Here is a 22631-nt window from a genome sequence, read left to right as displayed (position 1 = left end):
TCAGGTTTTGATGATTTCTACTCTCCCCTCTACACAAGTTCGTGTGAGGAGATATTTTTCACAAGAAGCAGCAGTCCACCTCAGTGATTGTGATGGGTTATATTCTACTAACTTCAGAAACAGCCCCATTACTTTTTATTGTCTCAGAGAATTACCATAGCAACAGTGCATAATTAACTGTAGCTACTGGTAAATTGGTTTTATTATTGCATTTGAGAGGCTGACTTTTGCTGTGCCTTCACAGTGGTAACACTTTCAGAGATGTTTTATTTTCTCCTGTGATAACTCTAGCCTTTATAAACGTGAAAGATAGTTCAGCAGCAGCCTTCTGCCAAAGCAAAATTAAAATGCTTGCCACTGATTTGGAGGGGAGAGAAGAGAAGTAAGCCATGGAACCCCTTTGTTTGATTCTAGTCTTTGTGTCTTGGTTAAAATTTGGCAATCTCCCCTGGAAATAGATTGTTCTTTCAAAAGACAATTATCTTATTACACAGCAGGGGATCATTTTTAATTCCCTTTTTGTTACTTTATTTTTTGATTGCCAGCAATGGTCCCTCAGTGGCTGTTCCATTATTTGGGGGTTTGCCAGCCCTGGCTACATTTGTCTGAGGCACCTAAACCAGGTCTCCATCTCACTAACTGAACAGAGTAGTGTCTCTTGAATGTGGATTATACCATGCGCCCCTTTATGGACTTTGCTATCACTAAGTATAATGTTTACGGTCAATTGAGTAAGCAGCCCTGCAAAACAGATTTAGGAAAACAGGAAAGCAAACCAGGTATCTTCCTTGGAGCAACATGGGAAAAAGCGTATAGTCCATTTCACCCTTGTAGACCTTAATTTCTTCATCTATAAAGTATGGCAGAGGCATCTTCTAGTTCCAAAATCCTGTGATCCCCAAATTGAGGACTTCATTAGCACGCCTTTTTTGCTGTCTCCGGTGAACTCTGACTCCCATCTACATAAGTCAGATAAATTTCCATTCCTGGGGGTGATGTTTGCCAAAATGTCATGTCCTTTTGGAAATGAAATCTTCAACCTGAGTAATGCCTGTTTTTTAGTCCACAGCTTCTGATATGCGGTTCGAAGACACATTTTATGGAGCCGACATAATTCAAGGAGAAAAGAAGAGGCAACGAATGCTAAGCTCCAGGTTTAAAAACGAATACGTGGATGACCCTGTGTACCGCACTTTCTTAAAGAGTTCATTTCAGAAGAAGTGCCAGAAGGGTCTATAGAGTAACTAACTAGGCCACCCAGAGAATTATAGCAATGTACACCAATGGAGAAAAGATGTGACAACGGATGACCAGCCGGCGTTATAACAGTATGCTTCAGTGAGATGTGGGGCAGGATGTGTCTTTTGAGGATAAGGGGTCAGACTTATAGTTTTGGGCCACAAGGAAAATTTTAATACACACCATGGATTTGGCACATCAATTTAAGATCAGTCCCAATCTCCCTCTCACCCACAAGCAGTACTTTTGTATAATTCCGGATCAATTTTCCCAAGTGTGAGGGAATGGTAGTCATTACAGATGTCATCTAAAAAGAAACCCCAATCCCCTGAAGAACTCTGGATGAAGCCTGACTTAGGGCATTCAGGCAGCAGACTTTTGTTGGACACTCTCTCCCCTTTCCCCTTCCCCTCCCTTCCACCCCATCCCCAGGGCCAGAGATCTTTATACCACAAGGTAGGAAGAGAGAAATTTGAATATTTTCCAAAGTCAGGGAAGGACTTTAACTTGTTTGTTTTAAATGGAGAAGTTTTTATAAAACATTTTTAAAACAAAGGCAGCACTTCTGGTGCTGAGACATTATGCACCTGTGCTGTACTTGTACAAAGCTGTTAAATTTTTTATATCACTCTTGCTCTTGATTGGGTCTGATGGGGACTGCGTTGTTGGCCTTTGTGAATGTTTTTTGGCTTTTAAAAAAGAATTCTTATGAATTATCTGGGCTTTTGTTTTGTTTTGATTTTGGTTTTTTGTATATTTAAAGAGGGAAATTTGGGGCAGTTATTTTTAAACACTTTTTTTTGTAATGCTTATTCCAAATAGATATTTGTAAAATACACGTTTCTTTCATTATGTGTTTGTAAAATTAGAGTTTAAATATATATGCTTACATGGCTAGTTTTGAACTAATATAATATAATTTTCCTTTTTAAACAGCCTGCAAATAAATGTACCAGTGTTTAAAAATAAACAATTCCATTTTGCTCCAGCCCACTGTCCTCTGGTGTGGTTAGTTACCTCTCTGACTCTCTATTCCAGTTTAAAAAAAAAATCAGTCATAGAAAGGGGTTTGGGGTTGATGGCAATTAAGAACTGCCAGACCTGAGAAGATTTTCCTTCTCTTCCACAGACCTTTTGTATTAGCATGTGACTAAAGTTTTAATGTTCCTATAGAAAATTTTAGCAAATGTGTTTAACAAAGCACCAACCTAAAACCTTGCAAAATTTTCCTAGCTTCTCCTTTAGGCTTTAAAATGCCTGACCTATGCTTCTACTGGGTTTTTCCTTTTTGTTAGAGGCAGCAGAGTGGTGGGGGGATAGGTCATAGACTTGGATTAAAGAATATGTTGGTTCACATCCAAGCCCTGTCAGACCTCCAAGAGGTCCCTTTCAGTCTATGATCCTATGAACTTTCTGTTGTAACTCATGTGCTGCTTAACAATAGTGGAGAGTCACACAGCCACATTGTTGGGGCCTACTTTTTTGTTACCTTATCTGTCAACAGATCTTTTCCTCTTTAAAGGCAGTCCTTTTATTCTTTTATGATTGACTTTCTAGTACATTCCTCCACAGCAGTTATTCCAAAATTTTTCTCAAGCCTCCTCTACCATCCTATATCATCTCATCCCCCCTCCTCAGAATAGGACTTTGTCTAACAATGGACTTTGCTAACAAACCCATTTGTTGTGAACTACCTTTCCAGTCATAGTCTGCGCTTCTGAGCCCCTCAATATGATCTTTCACCTTGTCTTGCTTTGTTCCAGTCTCTGATGAAGAGGAACTTTTGGTAAAGAGATTTTTACCAGTGCTAAGCCATCTACTTGTGCCTTTGATGGCATCTCCCTGACCATGGTCTCTTTGGGGAGCTTGCCCCTTCAGCCATCTCCTTTCTCATTTTTAGTCTCCTTCCTTACAAATATGTGGCGTATCTTCTGTCCCACTTGGTCCCACCAAACTATTTTATTAGATGTCTCCTCCCTTTAATAGTCAAACTCCTGGAAGGATCCATCTAAAGGATCAGCGCTCAAAGGGACATTAGAGGCCATCTAGTCTCATTTTTCAGATGAGACCGTTGAGTCCGAGAAGTTAAATGATTCAGCTTAGATAATGCTGGTAATAAATAGGACTTGAAACAGCATACTCTTAACTCACAATCCTTTTCTACTTCCATTGTATCATGTTGCTTTGCTTTCTACATCTTTCCCAACTTAACCGCCTTTCAGTCTAGTTTCTTGGCCCTTTAATCCATTGAAGTTGCTCTTTCCAAATTTACTAATAATCACTGCCTTGGTAAATACAAAGACCTTTTCTCAGTCTCCTCTATGTAGCTTTTAAAACTTTTGGCCGTGACTTCTTATATACTCTTTCTTCCTTTTACTTCCATGGTACTCTTTTTCCTCAGTTTTTCTCCAACCTGTCTGATCTCTCCAGTCAATTTTCCTGGATCTAGGCCCCCTCTTCTCTCCCTGGTCTCTCTTTGATAATCTCATTAGCTCCCATAGGTTCAATTATCTCTACAAAAATGACTTCCCAATCTATATATCCATCCCTAATCTTACCTTCTCAGGTCCATTTCCGCATCACCAATTGCTTACTAGGTAGCTCTATTCGGATACCCAGTAGGCATCTCAAATTCATTATGTCCAAAACAGACCATATTTTCTTCTACTACAAACTTAGCCTTCTCTTAAACTTCCTTATTATCTTTTGCGGATATTACCTTAGTTCCAGTCCCTCAAGTTTATAACTTCAGTTTTTTGTCCATTTACTTCATGTTTACCCACTACAGACAATTGAACGATTAACTTTTTTCCATTCAAACTTTGCAGCACTTTTTTTTAAACCCTTGTCTTCCATCTCCAAATCTATATAAAGTGTTTGTTCCAAGGCAGAAGAGCATTGAGGTCTAAGGGATTGAGGTTAAGTGATTTGCCAGAGTAACACAGCTTGGAAGTGCCTGAGGCCAGATTTGAACCTAGGACCTCCCATCTCCAGGCTGGGCACTCTATCCACTGAGCCACCTGCTCCTGAATCATTCTTTGTATTGGTCCCATTCTCTTCATATGAGCAGCCAGCATCCCAGCCATGACGTAGGGGTAATTTTCATCATGTCTCAAATGATCTCCTTGGCATGGCCCCCCCTTGCTATTCCACCAGTCCTTTCCCACACAGCTTCCAGGTATCCTCCTGAAGCACAGTTTTGACCATGTTATTGACCCCACTGAGGAAGTTATCTTAGTTGCCTCTAAGATCACATACACATTCCTCAGCTAGTTGGTCAGTGAAGGCCTACAGAAAGGCCTGCCAGCCCTTTCAGATTTCTTTCACGCTCCTCCCTTTCACACATACTGTATTCCAGCCAGATTGGCCTACTAGCTGATGAAATCAGTGCTGCAGGGCTCTTCTCTGTAGGCAGTATGTGTCCTGCTCACCTTTGTCTCGGAATCCTTCCCAAGAAAGTCTTTCGTCATCTCCCTTGTCATTAGTGCTTTCTCCCACTTCTAATCATCTTGTGTGTATTTTCTCTGCTTATATGTTACATGTCCCAGTAGAATGTAAGCTCCTCGAGGGCAGGGATTGTTCTATTTATTTATTTATTTTTGCTTTGCATCCCATGTGCCTTGAATTGTGCTTTCTACATTATTACCAGGAACCTAAGAAATCCATGTTGGATTGAATTGAGTCTTAGGATTTTAAGTGCCAGTGGCAAATTACTGGTGGAGAAAGGATTAGGATCCAAGCTCCATACTTGGCTTTCATTTAGAGGAAAGAGTGTTAGATTTGTGTTCAGGGAATAAGCATTTGGCTCAAAACCCACCTTTGTTTCATGCCCTTCATGACCCAAATTAAATCTCTCGGCCTCTCTGGGCCTCAGTTTCTTCTCTTGTAACATGAAAACACTGGATTAGGTGACTTCTAATAGAGCCCCTTAAAGCTTTAAACCTAGTCAACCTAATCAGGAGCTCTCTTCCCTGCATGAAGCTTCCCTTTAGAAGAGCAACAAGAACACTCACTCATCTCACCAAGCTTTCCCATTCTTTTCTGGTTTCTTTTGATTTTGATTCTTCCAGATTTTTGAATAGAACCAACCTGAATCTACCAGTTGTTTGCCAGGAAAGTAGGCCTGTGTAAGGCATTAGAGGACTTAATCAAAATAGGATTATCCTTTTTGGACAAGTTGGCCTGTCAACAGAATTTCTGATTGGCTACCACAGGAAGAAAATGAACAGAGTCCAGTTTAATCTTAAATACAGCTGTTTTTCATGGTCACACCTAACAAATGGCCTCCTAACTGAGTACAACTGTGTACAGTGCTAGGAATAAATGAGCTCCTTTGCTGTAGAGACACCCAACTTTTTACTTCACTGCATTCTTGGTGAAGTGGTTATCAGCTGCCTGACCAGAATGTTAAAGCTTTTCACTATGGCACCTCAATTGTAATTTTAATTTCTTAGTGGTAACACTTTTTTTTTGTACTGTGAAATGGGTTGAAGTCCCCCAGCCTTAAAAAAAATTTGCTTAGCTGTGACAATTCTAATTGCAATTTCTTTCTCATGAAGTTGGAGAGTTTCATAAAATCTGCCTTGGTATATATCAAAACAGTTGAAGTATGTTTGAAATAAAAGCAACATGAAATGTATCTTGTTTTCATTCTTGGTGGATTTTTTCCTTCTTTATACAGCCAGAGAAACATTAAAGGCAGGTCCACCTATGTCTCTCAGACAAGTTTCTGAGGTGCATCTTGTCTGGAATTCTAGACAAAAAAGACTTCCCTCAGCAGAAAGCTAGTTCATCCGAACCTGAAAAGGAATGGCTACCACAACAAAGCCACGGGCTCTTCTGATCTGTGATCCGATAGATACACTGGAGCTGGAGCCAGAGGACTTAAAGCTTTACACCGCCTCTACTCCTCCTGGCTTTTACGAGCCCATGCCCAGGCTCGCTGGCTCTTCAAAATGAGCTGGTTGGATGAGACGGCCTTCCCTTCAGTCCTAACTCTGTAGTCTGTGCAACTCCAATAAAGAGGAGCCTATGGCCTCCCGCGAGAGCCCCGCCCATTTTCCGATGGCTCTCATCCACAGAAAACCTTTCCTTATGCTAAGCCCAAATTGATCTGGCTCTTGGCAAAGCCTCTTCCACACGAAAAGAATGAAACCGTCGTCGTCCTGACTTCCCTTCTCCAAGGTGTATCCCTTGTTCCTTCGACGGATCTCCCTACGGCACCGGGAAGCCCCCAGAACGCTAAATGGGTGAACACGGACATCCTGGCTGCCGCCTCCCACTCAGAGTGTTTGAGCCGAGGGCTGGACGGTAACTGGTGGAGGCCGGAGGCGTGGCGGCAGGCGGCCTTCTCTACAGTAAAATAATATCGCCACGGTGGTCTTGCCTTTGGGTCGAGTAGGTGTAGGCGGATACCGTGTTGTCTTCGGGCCTCAACCCGTCCAGAGAAGCCCGCGAGCCGGAGCAGAGGTGCGAACAGGGCACATGAGGCCCATCCTAGGTGCCCACTAATCGACCCAGGATAGTTTCCTTCTACAACATAAGCAGCGAGACTGGGACATAGCCAGACCGTGGTGCTGAGAGTGTCGGGCTGCGGGACTCAAAATCTGCATTTGCTCCACATGCAATCCACCTAGCCGCTGTCCTAAAGACAGTAGTGTTTGTGGACTGAATGTGTCCATCCCCGCCCCACTCCCCTCCCCCCAGGCATCCAGCGCTATCCTGAAGACAGGAGTGTTTGTGGACTGAATGGGTCCATCCCCGCCCCACTCCCCTCCCCCCAGGCATCCAGCACTATCCTGAAGACAGTAGTGTTTGTGGACTGAATGCGTCCAGCCCCGCCCCCTCTTCCCCCCCCCCCCCCCCCCCCCCCGGCATCCAGCGCTATCCTAAAGACAGTAGTGTTTGTGGACTGAATGCGTCCAGCCCCGCCCCCCTCCCCCCTCCCCCCCAGGCATCCAGCGCTATCCTAAAGACAGTAGTGTTTGTGGACTGAATGGGTCAATCCCCGCCCCACTCCCCTCCCCCCCAGGCATCCAGCGCTATCCTAAAGATGCTAGTGTGTGTGGACTGAATGTGTCCAGCCCCGCCCCGCTCCACTCCCCCCAGGCATCCAGCCCTATCCTAAAGACAGTAGTGTTTGTGGACTAAATGTGTCCAGCCCCTCCCCCCAGGCATCCAGCGCTATCCTAAAGATGCTAGTGTGTGCGGACTGAATGTGTCCAGCCCCGCCCCCCCCCCAGAAGGCATTGCGGTGCTCCCAGAGGGAGGGGTTTGAATCCTCTTCCGCCCTCTTCAAAGTGTGGGCCCAAGGCCGTAGACTTGTTACAAATCAAACACGGGGAGCTTTAAACAGCTCGCAGGTACGCCCAATTGTTCTCCAGGATGGAGCTTCTGTGACCTTTTTGAAAGGACTTTATTTAACAAATCACCAGAAAGAATCACTGGACATGTGAAAGGGCAGTGTGATATCACTAGTGCTGTGGTGTTAAACTCCCTGATAGCCGCTTACTCACTTAAAAAGCCACAAATTAGCATTATCTATGGTGTATTTTTATCTATTCTGTCAAACATTTCTTCATTAGAATAAAAAAAAAATCCTTACCTTCTATCTTAGTATCCATTCTAAGAAGAGTAGCAAGTCAGGCAATTGGGGTCAAGTGACTTGCCCAGGGTCACATAGCTAGGAAGTGTCTGAGACCAAAATTGAACTCGGGTCCTGCTGACACCAGGCCTGGTGCTCTAGCCACTGGGCTAACTATGCCTCCACTACTTTATTTTAAACCCTTACCTTCTGATTTGAAGGCAGAAGAGAGGTAAGGGCTAGGCAATAGGGATTGACTTGCCCAGGGTCAGAGAGCCCAATTTGAACCCAGGACCTCCTGTCTCTAGGCCTGCCTCTTGCTCTACATTACATTTTAATGTGTGGGGCCACCAGATTGATACTTCTGCTATAGCAGATTGAGAGCTGGACCTGCCATTAGGAGACACGAATTTCATGAATTCATTCCACCAGCATTTATTAAGTGTCAGTCATGAATCACTTAAATGCTTGTAAAGTCAGAAATGAACCATTTTCTGTCCTCCAGAAGCTTCTCTCTAAAGGGGGCATTTCTCTGTGATTGCGCTGGTACAGGGAAGCTCCTGCGCCAGTGCAGATCAGCTTCTCTCCAGCTTACAGTTGCCTGGGCACCGAGGCATGAATAACCCCTCCAGGATGGCACAGGCTCTCTTCCCTGGGAGGCCTGCTTTGCCCAGGACACCAGAGCGCACCACAAGTGCACGTAGAAGTAGAGGCCATGCAAACAGAGCCTCTGGCAGCCAGAACACCAGGGCTGCGCCAAGGTGACACCAAGGCAGCAGCGTAGAGACAATCCCCAGAAGGATGAAGAACAAAGCAAAGAGAAAAGCAGTCACCGTCCTCCAGGAGCTCCCACACTCTGTGGGGGAGTGACTGATGGCCCATAAAGTGGTATATCCATGAGAGGAAGGAGGAGGTCACAGGAGGGAGGATGGCGCTCCGTGTAAAGCACTAAGTAAGCTCCTGTGGCTGTCTACTGTGCTCGAGGTTGCTCTAGATATTGGAGCCACCAAGACAAAAATGAATCCGTCCCTGCCCTCATGGAGCTTACCTCTATGGGGGAAATGGCACAATCCCAGGTAATTCCGAAGATAGACACAACAAAAAGCAGTTGGGATTTGGGGGGGCTGGGTAGGCTTTCCTTGGGGGTGACCCTTTAACTGGGGGTGTACAATGTGGAGTGGAACAGTGCTTGGTGATAGGAAGTGGATATCGTCCCAGCAGGAGGACCAGCAAGGAGGGTAGTTTGTCTGGAACAGAGAATGTGTGAAGAGCATTGTGGGACATGCCTCAGGAGGGGTTTTGGAAGTCATACAGGGGGCACCTAGGTGACTTAGTGGACAGAGACCCAGTCCCAGAGATGGGAGGTCCTGGGTTCAAATGTGACCACAGAAATGTCCTAGTGGTGTGACCTTGGACAAGTCTCTTAACCCCCATTGCCTAGCCCTTACCACTCTTCTTACCTTGGAACCAATATGCAGTATTGATTCTAAGGCAGAAAGTAACCTTTTAAAAAAAGTCATGCAGATCTCTATTTGTACAAGAGACAGTTGGAAGCCATGGGAGGGTGTAAAAGTTAAAATTTAACCTCAATAATAAAAATATATTTTAAGAGATTTATTAAAGATCATTAGAAATCAAGGAATAAAGAACATACAAAATAAAGACCATGTGCCCATGGCTGATCAGTCAGTTCAAACACCAGCCTTGCCACCACCAAGCTTGGGACAGGAAGTAAAGAGGTGGGACCTTTCATGTCCCCGCCTAATATCCCCTATTTCCAGGAAGTAGGTAATGACAGGAAGTCAGTGGGCTCCTGGGAAATGTAGGGTTTTTTTTTTTTTAGGGTAACAGATTTTCAATTATACAAGGGGAAGAGCATGGGCTTATCTATTCTGGTTGTTATAGTAGACAAATGGCTCCCATAGACAAGAAAACCCAAGTTCAAATCTAGCCTGTTACCCTCTAGCTAGGTGACTCTAGTCAAATAGCTTAATTAATGTATTTGCCTCAGTTTCCTCATATGCAAAAATGCAAATAATAAAGCCCACCTCTCCGGGTTTTGTGAGAATCCAATGAGACAATAATTGTAAAATTTTTTGTGCCTGGCACCTAGTAAATGCCCAAAGTGCTATCTGTCTCAGCTATTGGGATTTTAGGACTATTGCTTTGGCATGTGTGTGAAGGCTAGATGGAAAGAGGAGGGTGAGGCTAGGGCACTACGCCAGGCTAGAGAGGACAAGTGAGCAGAAAGCAGGCAGCGGGCAGCAGGCAGGAGAGCCTTTGGCGTCACACCCCGTCCCTCAGGCCGCTCCAGGGCCTCAGACAAGATAGACAGCATCTTTGAGTCGCAGCTTCCTTTCTCGCAGGGTTTTTGTGAAGAAAGTATTTGTATTTACAAACATAAATTTGTGCTGGGAAAGGCGTTCGGACCTTCTATTTCATGAGCGTCGTGACCTCCTGGTACGGAAACTCACTTCAGTGACGTCGGTTAGCAACAGCGCCACGCTGCCGTCTCGGGGACTCGAAGCCACTGAGGAGTTCAGCGACTTTCCCACGGTCACAAAATGGGGGCGAGGCAAGAGTCAAGGCGGATACTAGAACAGCGGGGTTTCCTTCCACCAAAATAGACAGAATGGAAGAGAGCGAGCCCAGGGAGAAAGCTATGAGCTCCATTTGGCGCCCGTTGAGTTTGAGATGTGTGTCTGAGACCTCCGATTCCAAATAGGGCGAGGACAGCCCTGAAGCTGCAGAGAGAGAGGAGCGCGGGCTTAGGGATGGCCATTTAGCCCAGCCCAGCTAAAGAGAGTAGACAAAGGAGCCTGGAGATATGCACGGAGGCCCTGAGGAGGACGAGGAGGACCAGGGGAGCCTAGAGAAGAGATAGATGGTAGCCAAGTCAAAAGGGGGGTCAGTAGTGGCAAATACGCCAAATCGGGTCAAGAAGGATTTTTTAAAAATCAAATATGACGATTAAAGATTACTTTGGAGAGAGCAGCTTCAATTGATCAATGAGTTTAGGAACCAGGTGACAAAGGCAAGAGCAGGAAAGTGGAGGCAGACAGCTTTTTCTAGGAGTTTTGGCTGAGCAAGGAGAATACAGGATAACAATTTGATGTCACAGTGGGGTTTGCTGAACATTTTTTTTAAGAATGGAGGAGAAGGGTCAGCTGGGTAGCTCAGTGGACTGAGAGCCAAGCTTAGAGATGGAAGGTCCTGGGTTCAAATTTGACCTTAGACACTTCCTAGCTGTGTGACCCTGGGCAAGTCACTTAACCCCCATTGCCTGGCCCTTACCACTCTTCTGCCTTGGAACCAATATATAGTATTGATTCCAAGACGGAAGGTAAGGGTTAAAAAAAAAAGAATGGAGGAGATGTGGGCATGCCCAAGGGAAGCAACAAAGGAATCAGTCAGAGAAAGCCTGCAGATGAAAGGGAGGCAAGGAAGGAGAGCTGGCAAAGCTAGAGATAGTGGGAAGGAGCAGAAGGTCAGGGGATCTAAGAAGAAGGGGGAATCGGAAGATTAGGAAATTCCAGGAAGTATCGTGAGGTGTCAGGGAAAAGGAGTCCCGGAGCTAATTCTTGAGAACAAGAACGTTCGGGGGGGAGGGAGGCAGATTGTCCATAAAAAAGAGCCTCCATGATTTGAAGAGAGGAAAATTCTGATACTTTGAACTTCAAAGAAGGAGAAAACACTAAGTTGTAGCAACAGGAAAAGGAAACTGACAGTGGCAACGTGGGGCAAGTCGTCATCCAACTCAGGGCCTGTGAGTGGTCCTGGAGAGACCAGGGATACTGTGTTATCCGGGGGAAGTTAAGTCTCATGGAGTGCAAGTCCTGGAAGGAAAGAGAGAAAAGAAAAATGTGAAGGCAACAGAAATTCCAAAGGGGATGGTGAAGGGTATAAGTGGAGGCAAAGGGGGTCCTGAGCAATGTATAGTGGAGAAGGGGCAGCATCCTGGAGTCAGAAAGACTCCTTTTCCCAAGTTCCAATCTGCCTCAGACCTGGCTGTGTGACCCTGGTGAGTCACGGAACCCTGTTTGCCTCAGTTTCCTCACTTGTAAAATGAGCTGGTAAAGGAAATAGCAAACCATTCCAGTATCTTTGCCAATAAAACTCATAAAGGTCTGAAAACAAGGAACAGCTACAACATAACGGAAAAGGACGGAGGTGAAAAGCAGGAGGTGGCGGTTAGGGATACAATTTCTTTCTGTGTGACCAGACCAAGAATGAGAGGGATAGGGAGAGAAATGGTGGAGGAGTCCGTTTGCCCCTGGGGTGGAGAGGGTAGCCATGAGTATTGGCCTTGAAGGCCAGGATTGGGGGACATCCATGAGTACAGGGGCCTCATGTCGCCAGGATTCCTGCTCTGGCTTGGTGCTGGCACTATTTCAGCTGGGCGGAGGGTTCCAGCATTGTGTAGGTCTGGGTCGCCCCATCCATAACATGACTTGAGAATGGAAAAGAAGAAAAAGGAAGGAGACTGGCATGTACGGAGGAACAGCTCAGGTATACAGATTGCTCTTGGCGGCTCCAGAACTACTGGATCAGCAGTGGCTAAATGTGGCTAAATCCTCAGACCATGTTTCCCTTCCCCCTTCATGACCAACCCTACGGGCAGCTTCAGAGGATGTGGCATCAGGAGGGCTGAGAATGCCCTCCTGCACTGACTCAAAAAATAAAAGATGGGAGAAGAGAAAGGAAAGAACATGGTCAGAGGGTTAGGAGACCGAGTCTGGGTCCTAACACAAAATGCAAAATAAATAATTTTGATTACATCAAATTAAAAAGTTTTTGTACAAACAAAACCAATGCAACCAAAATTAGAAGGGAAGCAACAAAATTAGGAAACAATCTTCATAACAAAAATCTCTTACAAAGGTCTAATTACTCAAATTTATAAAGAGCTAAACCAGTTATACAAAAAATCAAGCCATTCTCCAATTGAAAAATGGGTAAGGGACATGAACAGGCAGTTCTCAGCCAAAGAAATCAAAACTATTAATAAGCACATGAAAAAGTGCTCTATGTCTCTTATAATCAGAGAGATGCAAATGAAAACAACTCTGAGGTATCACCTAACACCTAGCAGATTGGCTAACATGATAGCAAAGGAAAGTAATGAATGCTGGAGGGGATGTGGCAAAGTGGGGACATCTTTGGCCAACATTAGTCAGTCAATAAGCACCATTAAGTACTTACTATATGCCAGGCTCTGTTCTGAGTATTAGACACTAGATGGTTTCCAAGGTCACTTTCAGAGCTTGGAGTCAGACTTCTAGATTTGAATTCCATCTTTGATACTTACTAGTCAGGATTATTTTGAGCAACACACTCCATCACCGAGCTCTGGTTATTTTAAAGAAAGAAAACCCTTGCTTTCTGTCTTAGCATCTATTCTAAGCCAGAAGGCTAAGAACTAGGCTATTAAGGTTTAGTGACTTGCCCAGGGTCATACAGCTAGGAAGTGTCTGGGGTCAGATTTGAACCCAGATCCTCCCCACTCCAGGTCTAGCACTCTATACATGGAGTGACCTAGTTGCTTCCTAGCATTAGCCATTTTTACTGATAGTTCCCCATTCCTGAAATTCTCTCCTTCTGTAGCAGTCCACCCCTAGCTATGGGCAAGGGAAACAGTTGGTATGTACAGATTGTCTTAGAAGAGAGCATGATCAGTCTTGAGCATGCTCAGTATTGCACATAGCTGGGAAAGCCTCTGACCCTTGACCCCAGCTTCTCCCAGGTTAGGCGGCAACACAGGTTTCTTTGTGCTCACCTGGTTGAGAGAAACCACACCTATACCTTGTCATTAACCAATGATGATCATCCCTATGTACTGTGTATATTTGCATATAAATAGGGCCCAGCCAGCTCTGCCTCTCTCTCTTCTGCTCTTCCTCCTTTCCAGCTGACACTGATGGCTGTCCTTGCTGGAGCCTGGCCAGGCTCCATCTCTAATCTTTCTCTATCATCTCTCCGACCTGTGTGGTATTGAATATGGATCTCTGGACTGGTGAAAGCCTTCGGAAGGGTCCTTTGATTAGAGCTTGGCTGTGGCTCATTGGTAATTAATAAAAACTCATTCCTGCCACCTCATATCTCTACTTCGACTCCCTCATCCCCCTTGTGGTATCTAAAACTTCTATCCTTTCTCTATCTTCCTACTTTAAAGCTTCTCTCCCCCTTAGAGGAAGCTTTACCTTCCTCATCTTTATCTCTTGACTTCCCTCATAAAAACGTAATGGTTAAAATTTTTAAAAAGAAAAATGGAAGAGAGAATTCGATTCCATGAGGTTCTCTGAGACTTGGGGACCTGTGAGCATAGGAGCTGTTGGGGGAGTCTTGGCTCAGGCTGGCTTAAGAAATGGGAGAGCCTTGGGGATGGGGGTCAGAGGAGATGGGGAGGTTGGGAGTTGAAAAGGAGATTGACTATCCAAAGAACTGATACCATTATCAAGGCTTTAGATAGAAAAGACAACTGTGAGCTCTCTCAGAAGGGAAGCAACTACTCAGCAAGACTACTGATCTCTTCATATGGAAAAGGTCACAAGGAGCCATTGAGTCACCAGAAAAAAACAGCTACTAAAGTCCAAAAAATCAGTTTCATCCCATCCATACTTATTGTATTTTGTCTGAATTTTCATAGTCTCCTTTCCTCGACCCTTACCTTACTCTTGCACTGCTTCTCTAGTCTTTAAGGAAAAGGCATCCGAAGGATTGTGAATAATTTGGCCACGGGGACTGAAGTTCGCCATTTGCCATAGAATTTTTGTTTAAACCTTTATCTTCTGGTTTTGAATCAATCCCATAGATATATGTTCCAAAGCAGAAGAGTAGAATGGGCGAGGCAGTTGGGATCAGGTGACATGCCCAAGATCACACAACTAGGAAATGTCTGAGGTCAGATTTGAACCCAGGACCTCCTGTCCTTAGGCCGGGCTCTCTATCTATCAAACCACCTAATTGCCCCTGACATAGAATATTTTAAGTTTGGTTTCTCACTGATGTCAAACCATCTTCTCCTCTTTCTTCTGGCGAATTAGAAAGGTTTCTTGAAGTAGAAACAACTTTGCAGCATTTGTTCTTTTATTCATTCATTTATTAAAAAGGTATTGTATTAATTGGCTACTGTAGATGGTCAAATATGCTTAAATACTTTGGCCACATGATGGGAAGACAGGACTCATGGGAAAAGGCCCTGATGTGGGACAGCAGAGGATGAGCTTGAGGGATATTGCCATGCAGGCAATGAACATGAGCTTGGACAGACTTTGGGAGAGGGTAGAGGACAGAAGGACATGATGTCCACGGGGTCTTGAAGAGTCGGACAGTGAAGAATGTGCCAGAAAGGTCACTGGCCTTGAAGTCAGGAAACCAGGGTGGGAATCCCAGTTCTGGTTCTATTAGTGTGTAAATCTAAACGGGGGTCCCCAAACTTTTTATACAGGGGGCCAGTTCACTGTCCCTCAGACTGTTGGAGGGCCGGACTATAAAAAACTATGAACAAATGCATGGGAATTCTGTCACACCTTGCACAGGCCCATCACTGCCACCACTGTATCGGGCAGCAGTATACTCAGTGCAGAATCCCCTCCCCCAGATCGGCTCAGCATTGTGCAGCCCCATAATCCTTTGTGCCCCGCCTCATTCTTGTTCAGTTACTCTCAGAACAAGGCCCTGGGCAAAGGATTACATCACAGGAAGTAGTACTGTATGTGAGCAACTGACCACCAATGAAAGAGGTGCCCCTTCTGGAAGTGGGTGGGGGGCCGGATAAATGGCCTCAGGGGGCTGCATGTGGCCCACCAGCCATAGTTTGGGGACCCCTGATCTAAGCCAATCACTTCCCTCACAGTCTCAGTGTCTTCCCCTATAAGATGAGCAATAATATCTGTAATACCAGTCCCAAAGCCCATTGGTCTGGGGGATTCTCCTCATGAGAATCTGTGCCCCATGCCTGGGTGAGGTGCTAACAGAATGGCCAAAGAGAAATCCCAGACCTATATCAATGCAAATTGGCATTGCCTGACAACTCTGGAATAACCTACACAGGACTGTCTGGGGAAGGGATGAGGGAGGGAGAAGATTTGGATTGCAAGAGGTCAGAAAACAATTGTTTAAAAAAATTGTTTCTACATAAAACTGAAAAAAAAAAAGAATAAAAGGAAGAGAAAAAAGTGTTATTGTTATGTTTCTGGAGAAGATCTGCAACTGATCGCTTCCAAGTCATTTGCTTCATCCAGGGCAGCACAGAACCTTTCATTAGCTGGACTTAGTGTGGTCAGCCCTGCCTAATATTACGGCTCCCAGGTTGTTCCTTCAGCCTCCCACCTCTATCTAGGTAGTCACCGATGAACAATTAGCTTTTCCTCACCACCTACCATTTTTCTTGAATAACACTTTCCAAATCTTAAAGGGCTAGAGGAGGACTACAAATAAAGTCTTTCTAGCATCTCTCCAAAAAATGTCAGCTACCGGAGAGCAAAAAGGATCTCATTTTTGTCTCTGCATCTCCATTGCCCAACAGAATGTCGGCCCACAACAGGTAGTGAATCATTGCTCATTGACTGACTGACACATGCTCCCATCTATTTGTATGATGCATGACTGTCCTCATCCACTACCTCGGAGTGGCAGAGGCTGTTAGCAATTTGGTCCCTAAAAGGAATCTGTGGGTAGACAGCAAATACAATCGGCCGGCGCTAGAGAGGACCTGAGAGATGATTTTGTCTGAGTCCCTCATTTTACAAAGGAGGAGATAATCAAGCCCGTCCTCCCGGTCATTCATCTAGAGAAGAATAGGACCGAGGGCTCGACTCCCAGATAGCGCCCCAGGGCTGTGAACCATGACCCGACTGCTATAGTTAGAAGGAACTGTGACCGAACGTTCTGGCTAAACGGAAGCTGTGGGTTGCCGTGGGGACGTTGGATGTCTCACCATCTTATCCCAATGGCGGGGTCCGAAGATCCGGGACGGTTTCTTCTCCATGGTATCAGTCCTGCTGATTGACCTGCATTCCTGGCCTGATCACAGAAGGGAGAGCTCATGATTCTGCCGCAGACTAGTGAGCGCTGGGAAACGGAATCAGGAAAGTCTGAGCCCTCTAGGAAGGGAGGCCTTGGGGAGGAGTCCGTTGCTCTGCCGCCTCCGTGGTATCAGTGGTGGTGCTGTCTAAGGCAGGATTTGAACTTGGGTCTTCCTGATTCTAGGCCCAGAGCTCTCACCACTCAACAGACTTCCCTCGAGCCTCCTGCAGACAAGCTGTGATGGGCTGGGGAGGGTTGGGGAGGGGCGGGAAGGGAGCTCCATAAAGAGAGGAGATGGGGGTATCTAGCAAGCCAGGGTCCGTCTCAGGGAGCCCCGTCCTGAGTTTACTGATAGAAGAAGAGCCTGGAGAGACTCAGCGCAGCAAATCGAGGGAGGCTTCCAGTGTTCCCACGTTCTCTGTGACCCTCCAAGAGCCGCGAATTTGGCATCAGGACCCGAGTTTGAAATCTAGATCAGTGACTGACAGTCTGTATCGTTACAGGTGATGCTTGGCCTTTCTGGGTCTCATTTCCCGTAGGAAACGAGGGGTCTTAGGTTAAAGCTTTGGGGTCCTTCCAATTCAGACTCCTTCCACTCTCCTAAGCCTGTTGTCAGCCTGGATACGGGAGAAAGAGAAAGGCCCTCTTGGGCCTTCAGGGAGGGACTCTACTAGGGTTGGAAATGGGAATGTCTTCCTGGACCAAAGAGGACCCCCAGTACAGCTTTGAGGCTGCCCCTGAATGACTTCTCTCAGATAGGATGATGAGACTCTTTATGCTGTGACTTTTCCCCCTCCTCAATAACAGACCTCATACTAGCCACATCGGTGCACTTTTCTAACAAAGTGCTTGGTGATAATAATAATTAAAAAAAGAGATGTGCCTACATTTGCAACCTTTGTTAGCGGGTGATAAAAGATGTTTTGTATCTCCAGCTCATTAGCAGTTCAACTTTATTTTGTCAAAGGGAAAGAGTCAAAAGAGATCATGCTTCATCTTTGATACGGCTGTACAACAACAATGCCATTATCCTGAAATTCAGATGAATTTAATTGAACTCTAATGAACAAAATTAGTTGTTTTATGCAATTAGAATGCCATTTAAATGAGATAGAAAATGAATAGATGATAATTGTGGTTGACTTGATTTTCCTAAATAACAGTCCCTGGCCTTCTTTCTGCCCCCGTGCTCCTACCAGAAGCAGAGATGTTTGGGTTTTCCAGGTCTTACTTCTGACTTCCTAAAGGGCCAAAGAGAGGAGAAGAAGGGGGAAAAAAGGCTCTAAAGGCTCCACATCTCTAAAAAGGCTCACCCTGACTCGAGTCCCTCCTGGGTCATTTCTCCTGAAAAGAAATAATAATAATAATGATGAGAATGATGATGATGTGAATAATGATAGCTGCCTATTCTATAGGGATTTAAAGTTTACAAAATACTTTTCCATCCCTGTGAGTAGTGAGTACAAGAATCATTATGCCCATTTTATAGATGAGAGGACTGAGCCTTTGGGAAGTGGCTTGCTGAGAGCCGAGATGTAGGGTATTGAGAGAGAGAAAGGCTCTGCAAGTAGGAAGTAGCAAAGGCAAGGGGTTGCAAAGGAGCGTCTGCTCACATGTGCAGAACTGAAAGAGCAGTTTCAGAATCCGGGGAAGGGATAAAACTGAGGACCAATGACTGTTGAGGATCCTCCGTTTTTCCTGTTCAGCCAGGAGAGCAGAGAGATCACTTCCTGTTGGTTGTCTATGCCTGAAGGAAGTTCCTGTGTTTCCAGCTATTAAGAGATTCCTGAGATCCTGTCCATCCCTGTCTCCAGTTGCCATCTCCCAGAGACTTGTAAGCTCCTGGTTCCTGAGAGGATTCCTCACTGAATGTGTATGTGAGAGCCAGAACCCAGATCATACCCCCTCTCTGAAGAAGAGGCTTGTAGCCATCTTGGTCTCAGCCGAAGAGGTTGAGCTCATCAAGAGTTCGAATCCTCTTTCTACTCTGACGAACTTTTACTGTGTCTACAATTTAATTTGAGGACTAGTGAGTTACGGTAGATTATATAGAGAGGGAATTTTAGTTAGAGACAGCGGCTTTAAGCAGCTTGAAGACCTGAAGATGGTTCCCTGAGGAACTTGTAGAAATTGGGTGGAGAATATAGATTTTTAGATTTAGGGACTCCTTTTTCCCTGGTCCTCCATCATGTCATTTTACTTGACTATGAATAAACGATATCACTGCTTTAAAAAGAAGGATCACATAGCGTTCTGGCCTAAGAGTTTACTCTCGTGCCTACCCAGGCCCGTAGAGTGACTTCCTCTGAGTATATGCAAACAGCAACTATACAAACTCTTTGAGTCATCTTAGTCACCTATTTCAGGACTTGAACCCCAGGCCTTGAGTCTTTTTCTCCAGGCCATGCTTTATTTTCTGGGAAATGTTTCTGATGTGGAAATAAGGAAACAAATAAGAGCCATCATCACCTTTACAGCACTTCCAGATGGCTTCCTGTGCCCTCCATCAGTCCTATCATAAAGGTGAAAGAAAACCTTTTAAATTTTAATTCAAAGGCCTCATTCAAATGACCTCACCTAATGTTTTAATTCCAGTAGAATGCTGGGAAGGCCATAACTGTTCCATTTTTTATCTTTTACACCCAATGCTCAAAGCAAATACTTTGCAAACAGTAGGCACTTAATAAATGAATGTTTGTTCATTTGAATTCAATTAAATCAGAACAGTGTGTTAAGGGAAAGAATCCAAGTTGTGAAGACAAAAGGACCTAAGTTTGAAGCCTGACTGCCATAATCACTTCCCCGGTTGAGCCGGATAATCTTGAAGAGGTTCTCCCACTAGCCATCAGCAGGAGAGTTCCCATTCTGTAGAGCTTTAAAGTTTACAAAAGCACTTTTCTCACAACCACTCGGCGAGCATGGAAATATGTATTACATGAAAGCACGTGCATAACTTATATCAGATGGCTCGCCGCCTTGGAGAGGAGCATGGGGAGGGAGAGAATTTGGATTGCAAAATGCTAGAAAACAAATGATAACAATTATTTCTGTATGTAGTTTGAGAAAAAAGCAATATAATTAAAAAAAACACACACTCTGTGAGGTAGGTAGTGAAAATAGCATTGTTCTCATTTTACAGATGTGGAAACTGAGTCTCCGGAAGGTGAAGAGACTCATGTTGACGGAGGAAATCTCTGCCCTCAGATTTGTACCATGCCCATGGCCCTCTGGGTGCCATCTGTCCAGCCCACAGGTATTTTAATTTTCCGTTTTCCAGACAGCTTCCTATAGGAAAGCTGGGCTCTGAAGTTCCTTTGGCAGCCATGCTCTTCATCATTCTTTCTTGCTGGCTCCTCAGAGAGCCGAGTTCCACCAGAGGGCCTGAGTTATTGGTGAGGAAGTTTTTCAATTTAATTTTGAAGGAAAGTTGAATCTCTAAAGCCCTACAAATAGAAATGGAGCGAGCCGTGGAGGGAGTGAGCGAGAGAGACTCCTCACATCTAAAGCGGCAGTCAGGTAAGCACAGTAGAAGAAAAGGCAACACTGGACCACAGGAGACCCAGCAAAGGAGCCAGAGCAATTAGGCAAGAATTGGATAGAGCAGGTTTGGCTACTGTCTGGAGGAGGAAATGATTACCCTCTCGGAGCTACCATCTGGCTCTCTGTGCATTGAGGGCTGAATGAGCCTCTCTAGACTCGTTCCTATCCCCGTGGAGATGGGATGTAGTCATTGCTGCCTCTCTGAGCACCACACAGATAATGCCCCATTATCCACATGTCAATGACTTTTTTTTTTCTGAATTTCAAGTCAACTCCCATTCGGCTGACTATTACCATCATCGTCATTGTCGTCATCGTCGAAATGATTTGATCATTATTATGAAGCAGCACGGGGAAGAGAATCGAGATGAAGCAGGTCTGAAAGCCAGAAGGACCTCGATCCAAGGGCCACCTCTGACTCACACTGGCTGCGTGTGACTCTAGCAAGTCACCTTAACTTCTCGGTCCTCTCAGCAATTCTTTCAAACTATAAGTTACAGACAAGATGCCAGGTTGTTATTAGCAAGGAGGGAGGGAGGGAGGGAGGACTAAGCATTTATATAGCACCTGCTAGGTGCCAAGCACTTTTACAAATAATATTATGGTGGATATTTATGACAATCCTGTACTATTAATATCCCCATATTTCAGTTAAGGAAAGTGTTGCCCAAGGTCATAAATCTAACTTCAATGTGCTATCAGCTGCCAGAGGAAGCTCTAGAGGGAGCCTCTTCAACAAGGGAATCCTTTACTATCATCTTCATCATCATCTTTTTTTGAAGGAGTTCAGGTAGAACAATCCTGAGATTAATTTCTATCCTGATCTTATCCCTTTATATTGAATATTCTATCAATTATGCGCAGACTGATAAAATAACTTTTTCAGTGGAATGAAAGTGAGCCTACAAACACATCCTCTGTAGGATCACTGAAAGCATCCTTGGTACATCTCTCTCCTCATTTTGTAAACCAGACTTGTGATTCCGGCTATACAGGGAAATCGTGATGAGGAACTTCTACAAGAGGACTTCTCAAGTCTCAGCTAAAATCCTGTCTTCTCTGAGAAGTCTTCCCCAAACTCCCTTAATAACAGCGCTTTTCCTCTGCTGGTTATCTCCAATTGATTACATCTGTATCCTGTCTGAATGTTGTTGTTTACCAGCTGCCTCCCCAGTTAGACTGTGAGCTCTTTGAGGACAAATACTACTTTTACCTTTCTTTATATCCCCAGAGCCTTGAACAGTGCCTGGAAAATAGAAGGCAGTTTACAAATGTTTATTGGTTTGTTGACTTCCCAAGGCAGATCAGCACTTTCTCTGCAATTTCTAATGTTAGAGAGTTATTTTAGGTACTGAGATTAAATGACTTGTCCAAGGTCATATAATCACTGTTCAAGAGGGGAAATGAACCCAGTATTCCTGGTTCTGAAGCTGGCTCTTACTCCCCCCAAGTCCTTCCACTTATCTCAGGACAACTTAAGTAGCAGAGAGAACAACAGGCATGATTTATACCTGGTCTTCTTCCCACATGATTTTGACTCAATCTGCCAAGTCTCTACATTTTTGAAATACAGAATGGAAAGCTTTTTGATCCATCTAGTTCAGACATTGAGGTCTAGGCAAGGTGGCTTCTATTAAAAACATCGCTCTTAAGTTTTTGTGTTTTTTTTTAAACCCTTACCTTCCATCTTAGAATCAATACGGTCTATTAGATCCAAGGCAGAAGAGCAGTAAGGAACAGCATTGCAATGATCCAGGACAATCCAGAGGAACTTATGAGAAAGAACACTATCCCCATCCAGAGAAAGAACTGTGGGAGTAGAAACACAGAAGAAAAACAACTGCTTGATCACATGGATCGATGGGGATATGAATGGGGATCACCCTGGTGCAATTATCAATAATAAGGAAATAGGTCTTGCTCAATGACACTTGTAAAATCCATGCTTGTTGGCTAAGGGAGGGGTGAGGAGGAGGGGAGGGAAAAAAGATGAATCATTTAACCATGGAAAAATATTCTAAATGAATTTATTAAATACATAAACTTAATAAAAAAAAAGATTAGTAAGGGCTGAGCAATGGGGGTTAAGTGATTGACCCAGAGTCACACAGCAAAGAAGTGTTTGATGTCAGATTTGAATCCAGGATCTCCCATTTCTGGGTCTGGCTCTCAATCTCCTGAGCCACTTAGCTGTCCCCTGCTCTTTAAGTTTTTAACATGGACCAATGTTGTATCTGGACAA

At 44.7% G+C, this 22631-nt stretch overlaps 1 protein-coding gene and 1 long non-coding RNA gene across 12 annotated transcripts in view; both read left to right on the top strand.

Moving 5' to 3' along the window:
* KDM4C (lysine demethylase 4C) overlaps positions 1-5878 on the top strand; it is a 469399-nt gene extending 463521 nt beyond the window's left edge. For all 11 annotated transcript variants that reach the window (XM_016424248.2, XM_007499560.3, XM_016424249.2 and 8 more), the window contains one exon: positions 1063-5878. In XM_016424248.2, coding sequence (XP_016279734.1) covers positions 1063-1239 — 177 coding nt within the window. In that variant the 3' untranslated portion in view covers positions 1240-5878. The remainder of the gene's footprint in view (positions 1-1062) is intronic.
* Positions 5879-16696: 10818 nt separating this feature from the next.
* Positions 16697-22041, top strand: LOC103096698 (uncharacterized). Its single transcript, XR_008913522.1, has 3 exons — positions 16697-16887; positions 19989-20102; positions 20272-22041. It is a non-coding gene; the product is annotated as an uncharacterized LOC103096698 (long non-coding RNA).
* The last annotated feature ends 590 nt before the right edge of the window (positions 22042-22631 follow it).

Source organism: Monodelphis domestica, chromosome 7 (genome assembly GCF_027887165.1).
Source record: "Monodelphis domestica isolate mMonDom1 chromosome 7, mMonDom1.pri, whole genome shotgun sequence".
In the NCBI taxonomy this organism is placed as follows: domain Eukaryota; kingdom Metazoa; phylum Chordata; class Mammalia; order Didelphimorphia; family Didelphidae; genus Monodelphis; species Monodelphis domestica.
This window is presented reverse-complemented; position numbering and strand designations above follow the sequence as displayed.